At 51.6% G+C, this 17026-nt stretch overlaps 4 protein-coding genes across 4 annotated transcripts; all 4 read right to left on the bottom strand.

The window, feature by feature from the left end:
- Nucleotides 1-768: 768 nt before the first annotated feature.
- EsH8_I_001549 (uncharacterized protein) lies at nt 769-3007 on the bottom strand (the record flags this gene model as incomplete). Its single annotated transcript, XM_083268962.1, has 4 exons — nt 769-1452; nt 1506-1646; nt 1705-2603; nt 2674-3007. The coding sequence occupies 4 exons, from the start codon at nt 3005-3007 to the stop codon at nt 769-771; spliced, it is 2058 nt and encodes a 685-aa protein (XP_083119400.1).
- A 3472-nt stretch (nt 3008-6479) lies between these two features.
- On the bottom strand, nt 6480-8082 carry EsH8_I_001548 (oxalate decarboxylase family bicupin; the record flags this gene model as incomplete). Its single annotated transcript, XM_083268961.1, has 4 exons — nt 6480-7168; nt 7216-7340; nt 7406-7620; nt 7690-8082. The coding sequence occupies 4 exons, from the start codon at nt 8080-8082 to the stop codon at nt 6480-6482; spliced, it is 1422 nt and encodes a 473-aa protein (XP_083119399.1).
- Nucleotides 8083-9880: 1798 nt separating this feature from the next.
- EsH8_I_001547 (CFEM domain-containing protein) lies at nt 9881-10585 on the bottom strand (the record flags this gene model as incomplete). Its single annotated transcript, XM_083268960.1, has 2 exons — nt 9881-10293; nt 10357-10585. The coding sequence occupies 2 exons, from the start codon at nt 10583-10585 to the stop codon at nt 9881-9883; spliced, it is 642 nt and encodes a 213-aa protein (XP_083119398.1).
- A 1543-nt stretch (nt 10586-12128) lies between these two features.
- Nucleotides 12129-15064, bottom strand: EsH8_I_001546 (uncharacterized protein; the record flags this gene model as incomplete). Its single annotated transcript, XM_083268959.1, has 2 exons — nt 12129-12210; nt 12276-15064. The coding sequence occupies 2 exons, from the start codon at nt 15062-15064 to the stop codon at nt 12129-12131; spliced, it is 2871 nt and encodes a 956-aa protein (XP_083119397.1).
- Nucleotides 15065-17026: the final 1962 nt, after the last annotated feature.

The following is a 17026-nucleotide window of genomic DNA, read 5'->3' as shown; positions in this document are numbered from 1 at the left end:
CCCTTTCAGACATATCACGCGAGGTTCGCCTCTGTGTGTTCTTGGAGCCACTGTCAGTCTTCTTCCTAACCAGTTGGAGTCTGGTAGCCCTTCTTAGCCAGTTGGGTGTTCCTCCCTGAACGTCAAGAAGTGCCACCCTTTGTGAGGATGAATTGTGGCAGCAGCAAAGATGCAGGGTTTACCAATGAAGAGACACAACAGAGAATGACGAGTGTGGCTTACCAGTAAGGGTTTCCTTGCTGACTGGGTGAAGATACAGGATGAGCCTCTTGAAGGCAGCAGCACACAGGCGACGCATGACAGCCTCTATAATTACTTGGTAAGGATCAAGGATCTCGTCATATACTTGATGTTGACGCCAACTTATTTTTGCAGGAACCAAGCAAAATTAAACGTCACTCATGAGCCCCGCGTGGCTCTCGACTCTAGAAGATGGGCATCTGCCAACGCAGTTTGAACTGGTTTACCACTCAACCGTGAGCTGAGGCATCGTAAATTCAGTGAACGCGAAAGCTTGCTCTTGGAAAGTGGCGTTAACATCCGTCTGCGAGACCTGAGACGGCTCCCCAAGAACTTCAGAAGGCTCGTGGGGTTGGGATTATTTTCAAGCTCAGGCGTGGATGGTTTAGTATGATAGTTGGTATAAATTGCGTAATAGGTATCTGTTTGAAGCTTCTGAGAATCAATTCGCACTTAGATGTTGCTGATAGAGACTCCAATGCCCTTCGTAAGCTGGCCGTCAAGACCCAAGACCACGACCATGATGTCTTACATCTTTTTTTCACTTGAAGCATCCGCTCCAGAATCGCTCTCGCGATCCCACACCGCGGCCTCCAATGTAGGATATACTAGATCTGCGTCCTCTTCCCTCCACTCTTCCAAGTCGACCAAGTTCCACTTCGCCCTCAAGAACCGACCGCGGACCTTGTCCGACATGCCTACCATGCGAAGCTGCACACTCTTGCCAGAATGCAGCCGAATCTCATCCTTTAGCTCCTTCAACGTCATAATACCTGTCGTATCGATGAACGGAACCATCGTAAAGTCCCACACGACGACAGCAAGTGGCGTCTCTGTGAGTCGGATCTGCCTCTGCGCCCTCAACCTCTCTAGCCTCTTCTCCGACGCAACACTCCAGTGACGCTCCCGGTCGTCTTGGCTTAAACTGCTCTCCACGCGTGGGTACACGAGTTTGATGGCTGTGAGTGTTGCCGTCTTGGCGCGTTCCGCATTAGGGAAGAAGATGGCGTCGTTGAAGTCGACGACGATGGTGTCGCCCGGGACGGAGATTCCTGCGTTCTCGGTACGGTTCTCAGTACCCTGGCGTCCGCCACTGCTATACATGCGGCCGATGGGCTGCGGAATAGAGTGAGTGATATCATTGGTGCTGGAGTGGATGACGGGCTTCACGAATGTAGAGCGCAGCATTGTCCAGGCGATGCTCCATCCCACCTGAGAATAAAGTTAGCTCACAAGAATTGTTTCATAGAAGGTGGAAAACAAACCGCGGCGCCAATGCCGATCTCAGCAGAGACAAATATGGTAACCCAGAAAGAGACCATCGAGGCAACAAAGTCGGGGAACGAGATGCGCCAAAAACGGTAGAAGAGGGACAAAGGACCAAAGAGATGGACAACGGCCATGATCTGTAAGCAGTAATGGGTCAGAATGTCTTCTTTTAAGATCCTGAGCAGGAAATCTTACAATGATAGCTGACAGCGTGGCAGACGGAAGCCAGTAAAGGGCCGGGGACAAGACATAGAGTGTCAGAAGAATGAATGCAGCAGTGAACAAGCCAGTCAATGGACTCTTGACGCCGCACTCGGAAGCAACCGCAGTTCGAGACATGGCACCACCGACGGGCATTGTGCTGAAGAAGCTGTTGACAATGTTGACAACACCCAAATAGTTGAACTCTTGGCTTTGGTCGATCTGGTAGTTATTTTTCCTTCCGAAGGCCTTGCCAACCGCCAGGTGCTCCAACGTACTGGCAACAAGGGGGGCAATGGCTCTCGTCGCAACCTTCTGGACTAGGTTGGGGGCGGGCACAATCGGTTTGGTAATGCCATGGGTGCTGACCTGACTGACTTTCCAGGCGTAGTCAGACTTGTCGCGGCTGTGGTTGACCAGATAGCTGATCAGAGTGAAAATGATCAGGACAATGACGGCTCTGGAGTTGGCGAGGAGCTTGATGGCGAAGTGTTTCTTGCCCCATTTCTTGCCGACCTTTTCGAGAGCGATAAGAATGACCAGAGTTCCGATTCCAATGCCACAGGTTGGACCGTCCCACTTAGGCAAACGGCGGAGGACATCGCCGATGACGTTGAAGACGCCGGATGGTACATTTGTCAGACCGACGAGAGACCCAACCTGGCCGAATGCGATGACGAGCGCGGCGGCGGAGATGAAGCCGGTGAGGACTGGGAACGAGACATAGTCGAGGATGAAACCCAAGCCGAAGAGACCGATGACCAGCGAGTAGACTCCCACCATCAGGGCAACTGTTGAGGCGATCGCCGAGATGTCGAAGCCTTCCTCGCTCAAGTCGTGCACGATCTCGGCTGTCAGGAGACCCAAGATGGAAGTCGGTCCCGTCGAGAGATCTAAAGGCCAGGCATGAAATATCAGAGAACGGCTCTTCACAGAAAATGTCTCTTGGAGCTGAAAACTGACCTTTTGAAGTCCCCATGAAGACCGCAAACGCTGCTGGTAGCCAACTAGAGTATAGACCGTTGGCAATGGGGATAGTTGCAATCTTTGCATACGCCAGAGACTGCGGGATGAGCATGACGCCCACCGTAAGGCCGGCGATGAAATCTGTGATGAGCCATTTGGGTGAGTAGCGAGGTAGCCACTGAACGATGGGGACCTTCTCGAGGAGGTAGACTCCAGCGGCGGACGGAAGTTTAGGCGCCCCTAAGACGACAAAGTCGCGAGCCTGAGCAAGGCTGTTGTCCGTCGCAATCTCGTCTCTCAACTTTTCAATCTTGCCAGTGATTTTCACCATCTTGAAGGCAATGATCGAAGTGCCGTGGTTTGAAAGAACTGAAAGAAATGTGTCTGTATCCTTCTGCGGTTGATGGATGAAAACGGTCGGGCTCGTTGTTGGTTTCAGCAGTTGAGACGATTATAGTCTTGTCGGAACTTGGGGGCTCAGGTCAAAGTCAGCATCTCATCCGACCTCGATTCCTGTTTTTGCATTTAAACTTTTCTAGAGATAACAACAGTCCAGTCAGCTCCGCTGACAGATGCGTTCTTTATGCTTGATGCATCACATCCGATCCGCGCATTGCAGCTACCGCTTGCGCAAAGCCTCCCGCTACCAACACGAGCCACATGGGAACGCAACCTAAACCTTGAAGCAGGCGGAAAATGGTACATGACGGCTAGAAGGGAAGGAGAGGTGTGAGCCAAGAACACCACAGCAACAGCACAGCGTTGTACAACCCAAGTTGAGCAAGGAACTGCCGTACCCCCCTTCGGTCGACACTCGGTATCCCCTCACATACCGACAAGGCCGGGTCTAATGCAGTTCACTATTCAGTCACGTAGAATTGCGTTGTTCACATTGGTGGGAGTATGAGCAGGCTTGCGTTGCGTCGAGGAACCCCTCGCGCGGAATCGCGCCCGCGAACATCAGCTAGCCTGGGCAAGGTAAACAAGTGCTGCAACTCCAACTACTCCAATAAAGAACGTCAAAAGACACCAGCAGCTGTCATCTGGCCCCTGAACAGGGTGCATACGCCCGCCCAACTCAAACACAAACTGTGCCATTCTGAGAAGGCCGGAGGAGGACCTCGGGAAGCAATGCATGGCGTGGCAACAGACGGCGCAGATCACAAGGTGCCAGGGTTGGGGGATGATTCGACAATGACTGGACGGGCAGTGACCGGATGAGTTGGAGTACGAAACACACACATAACGGTCACTACAATTACTACGCAGCGCTGGGCACGGAGGCCAGATTTGGAGTCACGTCAGCTGAGACCAAGTCCGCACGCTCCTATTCGCCGTTGCTCAAGGCAAGGAAACCTTGATCATTGCCTCTCTTCTTTACGAGCACTATCATAAATTAACTCTCAGTGGTCGCACTCTTCTATTCTTGGCGCACCAGAGCCTCATAGCCAAGTCGAATGCCAAGTATGTTCACTTAGCCTTTCGTGGCTTTGTGCTTCACTTAAGCAGTACACTGTCTTGGCCGTTGCAAGTCAGTTGATACGAACTTAGTAATACGTCTCATCAGGTACAAAACTAGTCACCTTGAGAGGCACGTAGAGAAGAATGATGTGACTATAGGACTGGTAACGTGGTAGTCTGTTTGCCCCGGTCAAGAAGAAAAAAAAAGAAAGTCCATTAGTGCCCCCCATTCGCCTTGGGCTGCATGCACATTGGCTGAGTGCGCAAGGTAATCTTGGCGGCAGCATTTTGAATTTCCTGATCCGGATTGGCGGGAAGAGATAACAGGCTCGACGATCCAAAGCACAGAACACTTGGCTTTCTCTTGTCCTCTCCTGCCCCCATGCATGGAACCCTTCGTCTGTAAATGCACCGACTTTTGGGAGGTTTGATACGGGTATCCATGACGAAGCAAACGGACCCTCATCTCGGTCAACAGATTAGGACTTTTCGCCTCTCCCAAAGCGGAAGCATGTTTTTGGCCTATCTGTGCTGTCTCTCTACCTGCCTACGTGTACGTTAGCTCGACGCAAGCTGAATCCCACATCGGTCAATTCCCTCCCGGCTAGACACTAGACCAAGACGCGGGGTACATACCCGTCCAATAGCGCTCCCGTCGCACACATCGGCTTTAGCAGGGCCATCTCAGGATAAACGAACGCCATGACGAGGCGCGATGTCGTTTGCCGAAGTGGGAGTCTCCACCGGCTGCACACCCTTCCCACAACCCCTGTAAGTAGACTTCGGTACGGCGGGACAAGCTTTTGGTTTCCCCGGCTGAGGTCGTATGCCAAGACCGCGAATCAGGTGCCGTGTTCCGGTGTCTTGTGTGGTCTTGTATGACCGGGACATGTAAGAAGTCCGGCCTGGACCGGGTTTAGGCCACTGTATGCCAGGACTAGCCTGTATGGGAAGACCGGCCCGATGCGAGTGGAGGAAGGGAATCGGCGGGCGGCAAGTGGGTTGTGGGCCTTGGGCTACAAGAGCCGTGAGCCTCGACATCTGTAACGGCCCTAACCACGCCTACATAGTACATGTCTTCGATCAAGATGCTGCAGTGACACCGCCGAGGGTGGACTGGATCCATGCTCGCTGGTTGATGCCAGGTGATGTGTGCCTACCAGCCTGTTTCGTACTAACGAATCAGCTTACGTTGCAGTTTTGAAGGAATGCATCCCATTTCGCCAGGGGGATTGCCTTCAACCCATCCTCTTCATTCCTCCCTCGCATATACCCCTCTTCCTCTCCAACTTCCAATAATAGGAATGGGTGTCATCAACTGCAGGCTTCCACCCATTCAGAATCCCCCGCGCTAGTTGCCGCCACGGAAAAGGATCGAAAAAGATTGGACGAGACGGTCGGCCTTGTCAGCTATGCACCTCGATTATGACCGCTGAAACAAACTATTGGTCCAGATTGATGGTGTCTTTGTCGTGCGGGGTTCGACCTTGCGCTCACCGTCGCCCTCGTTCGTGCTCGACTATCAGTCACCACCTTCTCAATGCATTGAACCCCGTTTTCCGTTTCGCTTTGACTTCTTGCCGCTGTTCGTACCCTGTGATAAGCCTAAAGCGGGAGAGGGGTAGATGGTTCTTACGGCGAGAGGCTGGCCGTGGGACGCGGGGGCTTGAACCAGGACGTCAACCTATTACAGTCATGGACAACCACACCACGAGCCCTGATCACGAACACGGCCCCTCTTCCTTAGATCTGCTCGATGCAAGGTAGGTACTTTCGCTCCGGGCGTCTTTCGGAGACCTGTCGGCAACAAAATTTGGAAGATCAATAATCTGTTCTTGGGGGAGAAAGAGGAGTGTCTACGCATACTGCTTCTAGTTCGAGAAGTGAAGGGGGCGATCTATGCGTGGCTTACTGAATGGTGATACAGAATCTAGACTTAGCAGCGGGACGTGAGTAATCCGTAGAGTTTAGACGAAAGTCAGACCCTGCCACACGGGTACCCCGCATCACCCAGTTTCCTATACTGAATGATTACCTAGACTCCGTAGGCGACGCAGCCACAAATCCACAGTCGGGGAAGCGCGGCAGAGAAGAGCTCACAATTTAGGTCATATCCAGCAATAACCTGAGAAGAACTCATATATATCATGATATTGTTGCTCAGAATGATTTAATAGTAAATTCGCTGATCAAAACTCCATGTATATAGTTGCGTAGACTTATTAAATGAACTTTGCTGTAAATGTTTCATCGTCAACAATGAAACAAGACGTGAGAAACACAGCCACTACATCGCCTTCGATACCAATTTAGTCAAGCCGTGTCTGTCGAGATCCCTCCCTTCAAAGTTCTTCGTTTTCGGTCTGAATATCCTTGACAGCATCTGGCTTGGTAATCTCGTCCTTCTCTGCACTGCGGACCTTCTCCCAGAAAACCTCGCCAGCCTCAGGATCGTCGGCGAAAAGGTGATCCACGACCAGCTTCTTGGGCGTCTCTCCCATCCACTGAAATAGTGAAAAGTCTCTGAATTCATCGGCGCGGAAGATTTCGAGCATTTCGACGGGTTCGTCGCCAATGTTCTCCACGAAGTGGCCCATGTTCTTCGGGACAATACCGACATCTCCGGGGACGTAGTCGAAGGTCCTGGCATTTCCTTCGGAGGCAAAGATTGTAACTCTAGCACGCCCCTTGATGAAGAAGGACCACTCGTCAGCGTTAGGGTGCCAGTGCATTTCTCGGAGGGCGCCGGGCTCAATGATGGCGTGTGCTGCGGCGATAGTCTTCGAAATGGGGAAGTTCTTGGAATCCGTAATCCGAACCTCACCACCAGATGTCTTCTTCGGTTCCTGGTCAAGCATTTTGTGCGTGAACTGGTGCTTGGACTTCTTCACGCCTTTCCCGTCGGGTGCCTCGTGGCCAATGGAGCCAGGTGTGGTTCCTTGGAAGATGTATTTTTCTCCTTCGGGGATATGAGCGAAGATTTCGGGGGCGAGGTTGAAGTTCTTGGCAATCACAGACTTTGGCGTATGGGCTATGTCGGTCAGCAATTATCACAAAGATGTATGGAGGGTGGCATACCAAGCCAGTCCGTGAGGATAAAGGTCGATTCCTCGGAGAACCGTCCGTCATCGAAGATCAACAGAAACTCGGTTCCATTCTCGCCAAGGCCCTGGAGGGAGTGAGGCACGCCCGACGGGAAATACCTGTATGTCCTTCTTCAGTACGGTTCGTGGAATATCAACGAGGGGGAAAGCTGTATGGAACATACCACAAGTCGCCTTTGCCGATGTCATCTACAAAGTTTCCTCCCTCGTAGTCAATGGCCGTGACACGAACGCTTCCGTCAAGGACGTAGGCCCATTCGGCTTCCTTGTGCCAATGGAGCTCGCGAATCACGCCCTCGTCTAGGCGCATGTTGACACCAGCCAACTCGACACTCGTAGGTAATTCGCGAATAGTGGTCTGCCTAGTCCATCCTCCTTCCTGATCATTGCCAGTTAGCATTTTCTCATCAATTGCGGTATGCAAAACGCGCAGACGTAGCCATCATACCTCAATACGGATATGAGAATCGGCAAAGCTCCAGCGCATGTTGGCCAGGTTGCCATGGTCTGTACTCGGAGGCCGAACAAGGTCAGGGTTTTGCCTTGAACGAGCTTCATTCCATGGTCCGAGGACAGATGCTCCGAGTCCGTTGCGCCAAGGCAACGGATCAAGCTTGTCCCCTACGGAGTCAACGGGTCCGTCGTATTTGTCCTTGTGACCTGGAGTGTATGGAGATGAAGTGGCACGATACTTCGTGGGTAGACCGTGTCCATCCAGGAGACGCTGGCGAGGGCTATCTTGGACAGGAATGGCGAGGGTCGGGGCCAGGAAGCTCAAGACAGCTCCGGAAAGGAGCAGACCGGCGGCGAATTGGCCGTCTCCAACGGGTGGGAGATGCATGATGGCTGCAGAAAGTGTACAAGGTAATAGTTTTTTGGAGGAAGAAAGATCCAATTGTCTGTGCCTTAAGCTAAGAGAATGAACAGGTCGTGCTGGCTTTTATACCAATGCCGGTTTGGCCAAGACGCGAAGATCCTCGGTACGATGCTGAGGAAATTTGAGAGCTCAACGCTCAGAAAGAACTCCGATTGACCAATTGCCGAACGTCTCAGCCCCTGGTAAGGCGCCTCAAACGGAGGGACAGCTATCAGAGGCCATACAGGTCGCTAGACAAGTATTGACACCGAGTGAAGGCCGAAGCTTCTCCGCATCATGGTGAGCTCAACCGAGCAGTTGAAGCTGCGGGGTACGCTGTAATCTGCACCGGTCTTACTCCTTATCCCAAGCTCCAACCCCTGTAGGCGGTAAATGATTGGATCATGGCGATGTGCCGTCGACCCAGGCCGGCCTTTCGCTAGGATAAGAAAGCCACCAGGCTTGTTACCTGACTTTCCTTGTGTCGGACGATTCTGAGGGGGATGCAGCTGTGAAAATTACAGAAAGAACAGGCTGCCTGCAAGAAGTGGATGACGCGGCTGACCAGGGACACGCATCTACATCCTGTCCATGCTATTCACGTGCCTGTCTACGAAGGCAATCGAACAAGCTGTTTTTGAAAACATTAAATGTTTCCCCAAGTGAGCTGGATGGCGACACATTTCGCTTTGCAACCAAGAGTTGCGGAAAATTACTTCAGCAACAACTGGTTGGAGATTGGGGATTTTTCAACATCGTTGTCGCTTTCAATAAATAATCACAATATGGCTATCATTTGGATTTATTATCTGGAACCTTGAGTTTGTTCTCTTAGTTTTGCGAACGAACCCCGGCGGCTTCACCTGGGTACGTGTCGATCTTCAAGGCTCAAGAAACAAACATTCGAATTGCTTGCGCGTCCTTGTTACGTTACGGTTTAGTAATTGGGTTTCATAGCCTAGATCGATTCAAAATGATCCATCTAAGCTTGAGCTTAAATTTTTTTTAAAATGGGTTGCAATTTCGAGGGGTCGGAGAGTTCTTATAATTTGGGTAGCAGCTTGATTAAAGATCAAAATTTAGTTGATAGATCGGGTGTAGCATATTTGAAGTTGGCTGAAGCTCGATATACGACTTAGTTGGAGCCATTTACATCACTACGTGGACTACATACCCAGAAATTCTAGGGATACAGTCATTGACCCAAGACTCATCGTCCAATCCGTGCCCGCTGGCCTCCATTGTTTATATAAAGAATTATAAAGGGGCGTTGAGGAAGCTTCCCAATCTCTAGGACGTTGTTATAGCTGGGCTGCCAACAAACAGACCGACTCTAACGATTCCCCTAGGTGTTTTCATCAAGCTGCTCCGAACAGCAGAATCTCTAGTCCCAATTATGACCAGGCTACGGTACGCACATTTGCAGCGGACGATAATGATCACCACAGTGATTTGCTTCAGCAATGAAACAATGACTCTAAATGAGCTACTGACGTTGTGAGCAAAGAAATTCAGGTCAAGATAAAACAGTCAGTTGGTAATGGTTATTTGCAGAATCAAGAAAGTACTAAGCAAAATTCTGCTTGAGTGGAACTAAATTTGACGTTCTGTACGGCATCGTGTTATATGAGTAGTTTCATCTTGATGGCCTTTTCATACTACAAAGACTGTTGAATTAGATATTGTATCGACATATAGTACACATGTCCAATAAGCCATTCTTTGGCTTTAAGTAATATTGTGCTAATAATTCCCACCCCTTATACTATTACATTACAAAAGTTTACAAATAAGCAAGGAGACCAAGAGCGAAAACGGCCATGATACCGGCAGGGCCCTGTACAGCGGCACCGTTCACGGTAACAGGAACCTGGCCGGTTGCTGTAGTGGCGGTGCTGTTGCCTGCCGCGGGGATGCTGGTAGTAGACGTCGTGCGGGTGCTGGTAGTAGCCGCCGTGGTGTTTCGGGTGCTGAAAGATGATGGTATAGTCGTCACTGAAGAGGTTCTGGTTGATGTAGCTGGGGTAGCTGAGGAAATAGAAGATGAAAGAAGAGCCGAGGTGACAACGGAGGTGGCAGTTGAAGTTGAAAGGACATTGGAGCTAATAGTGACGCCGAAAGTTGACACTATGACAACATTACCGCCGGTTGCCGCAAGGGCGTTGCAAATTTTCGCAGCAGCGGGGAAAACCTGGTCTTTAGGAATTGGTCAGAATCTTGGTCTATGATTTCAAATTGTGCGTTCAGTGATGTACTTACTGGCGACGGCAGCTTCACCACAATTGTCACGAAAACACGGAGTAGCGGCAGTAATGATGTTTTGAAAAGTGTCAAGAGCGCAAAAACAGGTAAGGTTGTTAAGCGCGCACTTGCCATTGCTTGTGATGGCGCTGGATAAACAATTCTGGGAGCATGGAGGGAGGTCGGCGAACGACTGGGCGGCGGCGAGGCCGGCGAAAGCAGCGAGGGTGACAGTAAACTTCATCATGAATGATTTGAAGATTGCCGAGAGACTCGAGTGACAACGGATCAATAGTCAAGTGGTAAAGCAAATTGAACGACAACGAAGGTATTGTCAAGGCCGTGCGTAGCGATAGTGGTGATGGGTTGGCGACTAAAAGGACGGATTGATGAGCAAAACGTAGATAGAGTTGCCGCTCATATACTTTCAAGGTCCTCGGTTTGGTGTGACCAAGTACAAATGTGCAGAGTTATATTTGACGAGCTGTACAGCTTCGTAGCGCAGCTTTGTAGTGCAGCTTTAATAGCCTCAGCTAGAACCGAGCTGTTTCCGTATCCATACCAGCCTCTGGAATGTAGTCCCGTTTGCATCTAAACATGCTCCCATATCCGTATATGAGACATGTGCGCCCAATCAGAAATAACAACCCATATTCTTCAGCCCGGGGATTCTGTAAATCTAGCTAGCCCGGTGTTTGATTTGCCGGTCTAACCAGATTCATTAGCTCCTTGGACGCCGAGCGCGTCCACTAAGCAGATTTAGGACCACGTCATCATGATTCTAAGAGGTTCATGCTCCGATGTGGCAGACCTGGTCGGGGTGGGATAAGGTCGAGATAGCTGCCGAGACAAGTATCATGAAACCACGTCATCAATTATCACTGCCAGCCCAGCAATGGGCAAATAGAAGACAAGTCTTAAAAAGTGGCTTGTACCTCGTCGCGTAGGTTTCTTAGAAGCCGTTTTTTGTATTATCTACGGGAAGTAAGATTCTGCTGCGAAAGCTGCTAGCCATTGGAATAAGTGAGACATAAAGCCTAGCATCTAGCGTTTTAGTACTGCTGGGCCCGGGAAATGGAACCAAGCTGAAATTTCGAATCTGCCTAGCTAATCTGATAATCTATCAAATGAGGCTGAAATTCTGCAGCAGGGTCGAAGATTTTGATCCACCACCAAATGCTGCTTTTCAGTGACCTATTGGAGTTGGATTCACACGAGGTGTGGCACCGGCCAATGGATCGTATACATCGCTGATGAACTGGATTGAACCTAGTGCATCTGAGGGACGCATGGGCATTTGTTGTCAATAGCAAGTCAAGTCTCTGGCATCAAACGAAACGACATGTCACTTTCCAGCTGACAACGGTATGGCATATGGCGCCAGAAAGATCCTTAAACGACAGTAGCAAGTACAATATGAGCTGATGCTATCTATATCAGAGATAATAACTACATGGCACAAAAAGTCTACATGATGCATGTGTTCCGCGCCCTTGAGGGCACCCCATCTTCCAAAGTCCGTCCATGCAACCCGTTATGTGTCCAGACCGTTTCCTTCCCTTCCCTTCCCTTCCCATCCCATTCCACCAAGACAAAGGAAATGTGTATCAATGAAAGAAAAAACCCAATGCTGAACGATTTACGCAAGCTTAAGAGTCAGAAGAAAAGTGCAAAAAACAAAAGAAACGCTACCATTGTAATCCAATCACAGTCGATCCTTCGCTAAAAACCTAGTAAGTATCCATCGCTAGTTCCATGCCCATGTCCCAAGTCATTAATGGCTTGAAATATCAATCGCTCTTTTCGCCTTCGGAGTGAGAGTGCTGGGAGGAGGACCTCTTCATTCGCAGGTCGCATCGTCGCATAATTTGACTGAGAGTAACGGTTAGTTCCAAACATATCCAAGACGAAAGAATCAACTAATAAGACAAACTTACATTCCGCCCCGTTCATTCGGGTTACGCACCACCACCAACTGCTCCTTTTTTTTGTCGTTTTCTTTCGTTTTCTTTGTCGATTGCCTTGCATGTGACGAGTCCCTCGAGCGCGATTGCAAGGAAGGTGTGGACAAACGACCACGCAGCTGACTGATCTGGTCCTTCAAGCTGTTGACCTCAGCGACAGACGCGTCGTATGATGCACGAAGGCCGTCAAGTTGAGCATTGACGAGGCCCAACTGTGACGTCAAAGTTGCGTTCTCTTGCCGCAGCTGCGGCGCCTGGCCGGCTTCGGGCTCTAGCGTTGCAACACGGGCAGTCAGGTCGTCCCTCTCTGCAGTAAGGAAGCCGAGCTTGACCGTCTCAGACTGAAGTTGGTCGTTGCGCACCACAAGTTCAGCGATACGTTGGCGCAGCTCCTCCACGAAGGCGGGCTCGGAGGGTGCGGTTGACTTGGCGGACACTGATTCAGCCTTCTCGGTTACGGCAGCATCTTCGACTGCTACCGTCTCGGGCTCGGGAGCTGCTTTGGAGACCTGTGAAGGGGCAGCTGACTTGATACTAGTGGCGTCATCCTTGATTTCTTCAGCTGGCGGTGCCTCTTCAACCACAGGTGCAGCAGGTACTTCCTCCACTGGGGGTGCTGGTGGAGCCTCTTCAGGTGCTGGAATAACATCGTCATCGCCCTTGACGGTGTCTGCATCGCTCTCGTCCGAAGATCCGATGACAGAGGGGGCAGCCGACCCGGTGGCGGAACCAGCCACGGAGCCAATGAGTGACTCTGCACGTCGGAGCTCGCTGGTGACTGACTCGTTCTCGTCCTTGAGTGAGGAGTTCTCTGAGCGAAGGCTGTTGCGCTCCTCTGCAAGCATGAGAATTTGGGAGCTCTTCTCGTCTTGGTCCTTGAGCAAATCCCGAATATGCGACTGGAGGGTCGAGTTCTTTTCCTTCAGGCCCTCTGCGCGAGTTTTAAGCTTGTCGTACTTGGCTTTGACTCCCTCAAGGCCCTTCACTTGTGTCTCAAGCTCTCCCTTGCTGAGTTCGAGCTCGCCTTTGGCGACCTCAAGTGTCTCGAACCTGCTCTGTATGTCGGTGTTAGTGGCCTCGAGCTGGGTCAAGCGAACTTGAACCTCCTGCTTCTCGACCTCGATGGCGTTATAGCGGTCCTCGATGCCCTTCTTTTCGGTCTCGAGCTTCTCAATATCGGCCTCCAGACCCTTCTTCTCAGATTCGAGAGCGCTGAAGCTAGTCTGGGCAGCCTTCTTTTCAGTCTCCAGCTTCTCGATGTTTGCCTCAAGTCCCTTTTTCTGCTGGTCAAGGTCGTCGATGCGTGCTTGCAGATTCTTGTTGGCCTCGGCCAAGGCACCATTCTCCTTGTTGAGTTCATCGACCTGAGGCTTGTACTTGTCGACATCCATGCGCAAGAGGTTGCGTTCGGCGGTGATGTCTCCAATCTCGGTCCCCTTGCGGATAAGTTCTGTGTCGAGTCCGGTGACGCGGAGCTGGAGGCTCTCCTTCGTCAGCTCGAGTGCGGCAATTCTCTCGATGAGTGCCCGCTCAGTCTCCTTTGTGACATAATAAGCGTCGCCGACGTTTCTCTCCAAGTCGTAGCACCTGGTTTCGAGGTTCTTTCTGATCTTCTCCTGTTCTGCGATGTCCTTCTCGAGAAGGGCGTGCTTGGATGAGACTTCGGTCTTGGCGTCTCTTTCCAAAACGATTTGCTGTTCCAGATCGTTGGACTTGGCTTCTAGTTGTGTCTTGATGCCTTTAAGCTGGTCACGTTCTTGTTCCAGATCTTTGGACTTGGCTTCTAGTTGTTTCTTGATGCCCTTGAGCTGGTCACGTTCCTGTTCGACATCTTCGAGCTTCTTCTCGTGCTCGCTGAGGGTGCTCTTCGCATCGTTGAGCAGACGGGTCTGTCTATCCAAGTCGCGAGCAATCTTGTCCTTCAGGCTCTTCTCCTCCCGGCGCTGCTTGTCCGTCTTCTCCTTGTCAGCTGAAAGATTAGAGAGCCTCTCCAGGGCATCCTCCAGCCTTTTGTCCGTGTCGGATTGTTTGCCGAGGAGACTCTGTGCCTCCTCCTTCATCCGTGAGATCTCTTTGAGAAGACCATCTTCGACCCTGTCACGTTCGCGAAGCTCCTGGGATGTGACGTGTTGGACCACTGGAGGGGCAGGGGCTACGGGGGCCACTTCAATATGGACGATTCTCTTTGGGGCGACAATGTCAACGCGGGTGCCCTTGAGTTTGGCGGGCTTGGCCGGGGTGACAGGTGCGGTGGTAGTCTTCACGACTTTCTTTTCAACAGTGAATGGCCTCGTGCGGACTGTCGGGGCGTAGTTGTCAGACTTGTTTGGGAAGGGGTCAGCGTCTTCTGAGGCGACACTGGTTGCGGTGGTGATGGTGGAGCGAGAGTCGAAGCTGTACCTCGACTCAGCATCCGAGTCATTGGTATCATCGGCTGATGGATAGGTAGGTTCTGGGTTGGATCGCCTCCATGGCCGGCCGAGCTCAGGGCGAGAAGATCGGAAGCGGAGAGCAGGGGGCTTGAACATCAAAGGCGGCTTTCCGCTGCTGTTCCTGCGTCTCCAGCCTCCAGATGAGCTGCCACTAAGGTCGGACCTGTTGTCTGCCGAGTTGTCCATGGGAGCAAGCGAAATGTCGGAAACGTTGGCGTTGGACATGTCGAGTGTCTCCAGAGGAGTGCTGTCCGGAATGGAGACAGAGGGCCGCCTCAGTCTGAAGCGACCGCGGCCCTTGACGGGCATAGGGTCACGGGTTGGAGCCATGAAGCCGTTGGTCTGGTGATGATATGGGTTCGCTTGAGAGCAAATGCTCTAGTGGATGATGTTAATTTTTTTTGGTATGGAATTTCTTAAGTTATGTGCCAAGCTGGACGTCTGATCTGGGGCTGGTGAACTTTGCGAGTGACATTGAGTGTGTATGGGTAAGTTGATGAGGGGTAATATTGCATATCGGTTCTGCTCAGATCTACTATCAAGAATGATGAGATCGATAGGGAAGTCTGGATGTAGAGGCAAGTTGGTTTTGTTCAAAATATCCAGAGTGTAGTGTTGTGGGAGGGAAGAGTGGGAGAAAGAAGCGGAGGGTGATCGACGTGCAACAACAGCCCAACCGGCAGAAACAATAATTGACACTGCCCGCCTTCGTCCGTGGCCGCCCCAGCGCGCTTACCCCCGTCCAATAGGGCACATACATCAAGCAAGTTCGGGCGACCCCTCGAGCGTCGAGACACGGGAGAGTCGAGCCAGTCGAGCCAGCGTCAGGGATGAGGCGTGGCACCAGGGCGGGCCCAAATGACCTCCACGGACCCTCATCCTAGACCGTTTGGCGGAAGCCCAGCTTACATCCGGAACACAAAGTAGCGTCAAGTATTGCGAACGCAACCTCGTCATTCCGTCGCCTTTCGGGCAAGGGGGGCCAGGGTTGGCTGAGCCATGCCGCTGTCAGGAGGAGCGCACCATGTTTTCCATGGTCCATTGCCCTTGTCCAGAAGCCGCCCCATGAAATGTTGGGCCCCCCGTCTGGGCTCCATTCTCGCATCCCGCCTGCCGGGGCCTAAAATGCGGGAGGCTAGGGTGGCGACAGGACAGGCTTGGGCAAATGGGCATGTGCTACGAGGACGAATGGACACAAGAATACCACCGCGTAATATCACAAGTGGCGAAAGAACATGTGTAACTCTCCTGTTGCTGGACGGATTTCATTCTCTGTCGCAGCTGCTTAGTCCTTTCCTGCGCTTCGCTGTATTTTACTGCGTATTTCCCCCTCACTGGAATAGCCCCATTGTCAGCGGTTGTCTAAACTCTGCTTTAGCTTGCTCTGCTGAGGGCCTAACATGCTTGAAGCCCTATTTTACAGGGGTTGAACGGGCCACCGGGGGAAAAGGAAAACGAATCAGACGGGCTACTGTAAGTTGAGATGAGTCAGGTATGTATTTTAAAGACATGGGCCTTCCAACCAGTCGATTTGGCAAGGCCAACGGGCGGGAACAAATTTGACAAGTCTCTGTGTATTTTTCTTCCCCTTGTTTGTGCGCATGGCGCTGTGGGTTGGGCATCGCTGGCTTTGCTTTGCTTGGGCTAAATTGAGACAGTTGGGACGAAATGGACAAGGGATTGCACTAGGAAACCGCACGTTCCCGGAGACGGCCGGGGTCCAGACTTGGACGTGGTGTTGTTTGATTGGTCCGCCTTGCGGGCCGAGCCATGTCGTTGAAGCCGGACCCCGGCCGGTCTGTCGTTGGCTTTGCCTTGGTCATTCCTACTAACGGCACGAAGGGGAAATGGTTGGGAATTAGGACATTTTCAGATGGCTTTGTGCGCCGAATCGGCGACATTCAGTCACTCACGACTGTCTGTATTATGTACTAACCAGCACCGGTGGTGCTGTTGGGTAATTCCACGTTGGCCTGACAGTGTCCTGATGATGTCTGACTTCCGGAGGTCAGAGGGGCAGGTGACCATGGACAGCGACAATCTCGTGCCGCTTTAGAACATTGGGGGCCGGAGTCCCATGAGCGGTACTTCATTGATCTCCATTTTTCTTGGAGTAGCGACGGGCATTGTCCAGAGAGACGTGGACCTCACCAGGCGATGTTTACAGGGAGAGGTTGGAACCCTTGGGGGAGAGCACATGGGACCTCCAGATTCTTGGTGGAGTCCCGTCGCTGTTCGCGCATACTCCGTGTATCCTGGATAATAGCGGAGAAGGTGAACTCCCCTCTTTGA

This window comes from Colletotrichum jinshuiense, chromosome 1, assembly GCF_051148585.1.
Source record: "Colletotrichum jinshuiense chromosome 1, complete sequence".
NCBI classification, from domain to species: Eukaryota; Fungi; Ascomycota; class Sordariomycetes; order Glomerellales; family Glomerellaceae; genus Colletotrichum; species Colletotrichum jinshuiense.
This window is presented reverse-complemented; position numbering and strand designations above follow the sequence as displayed.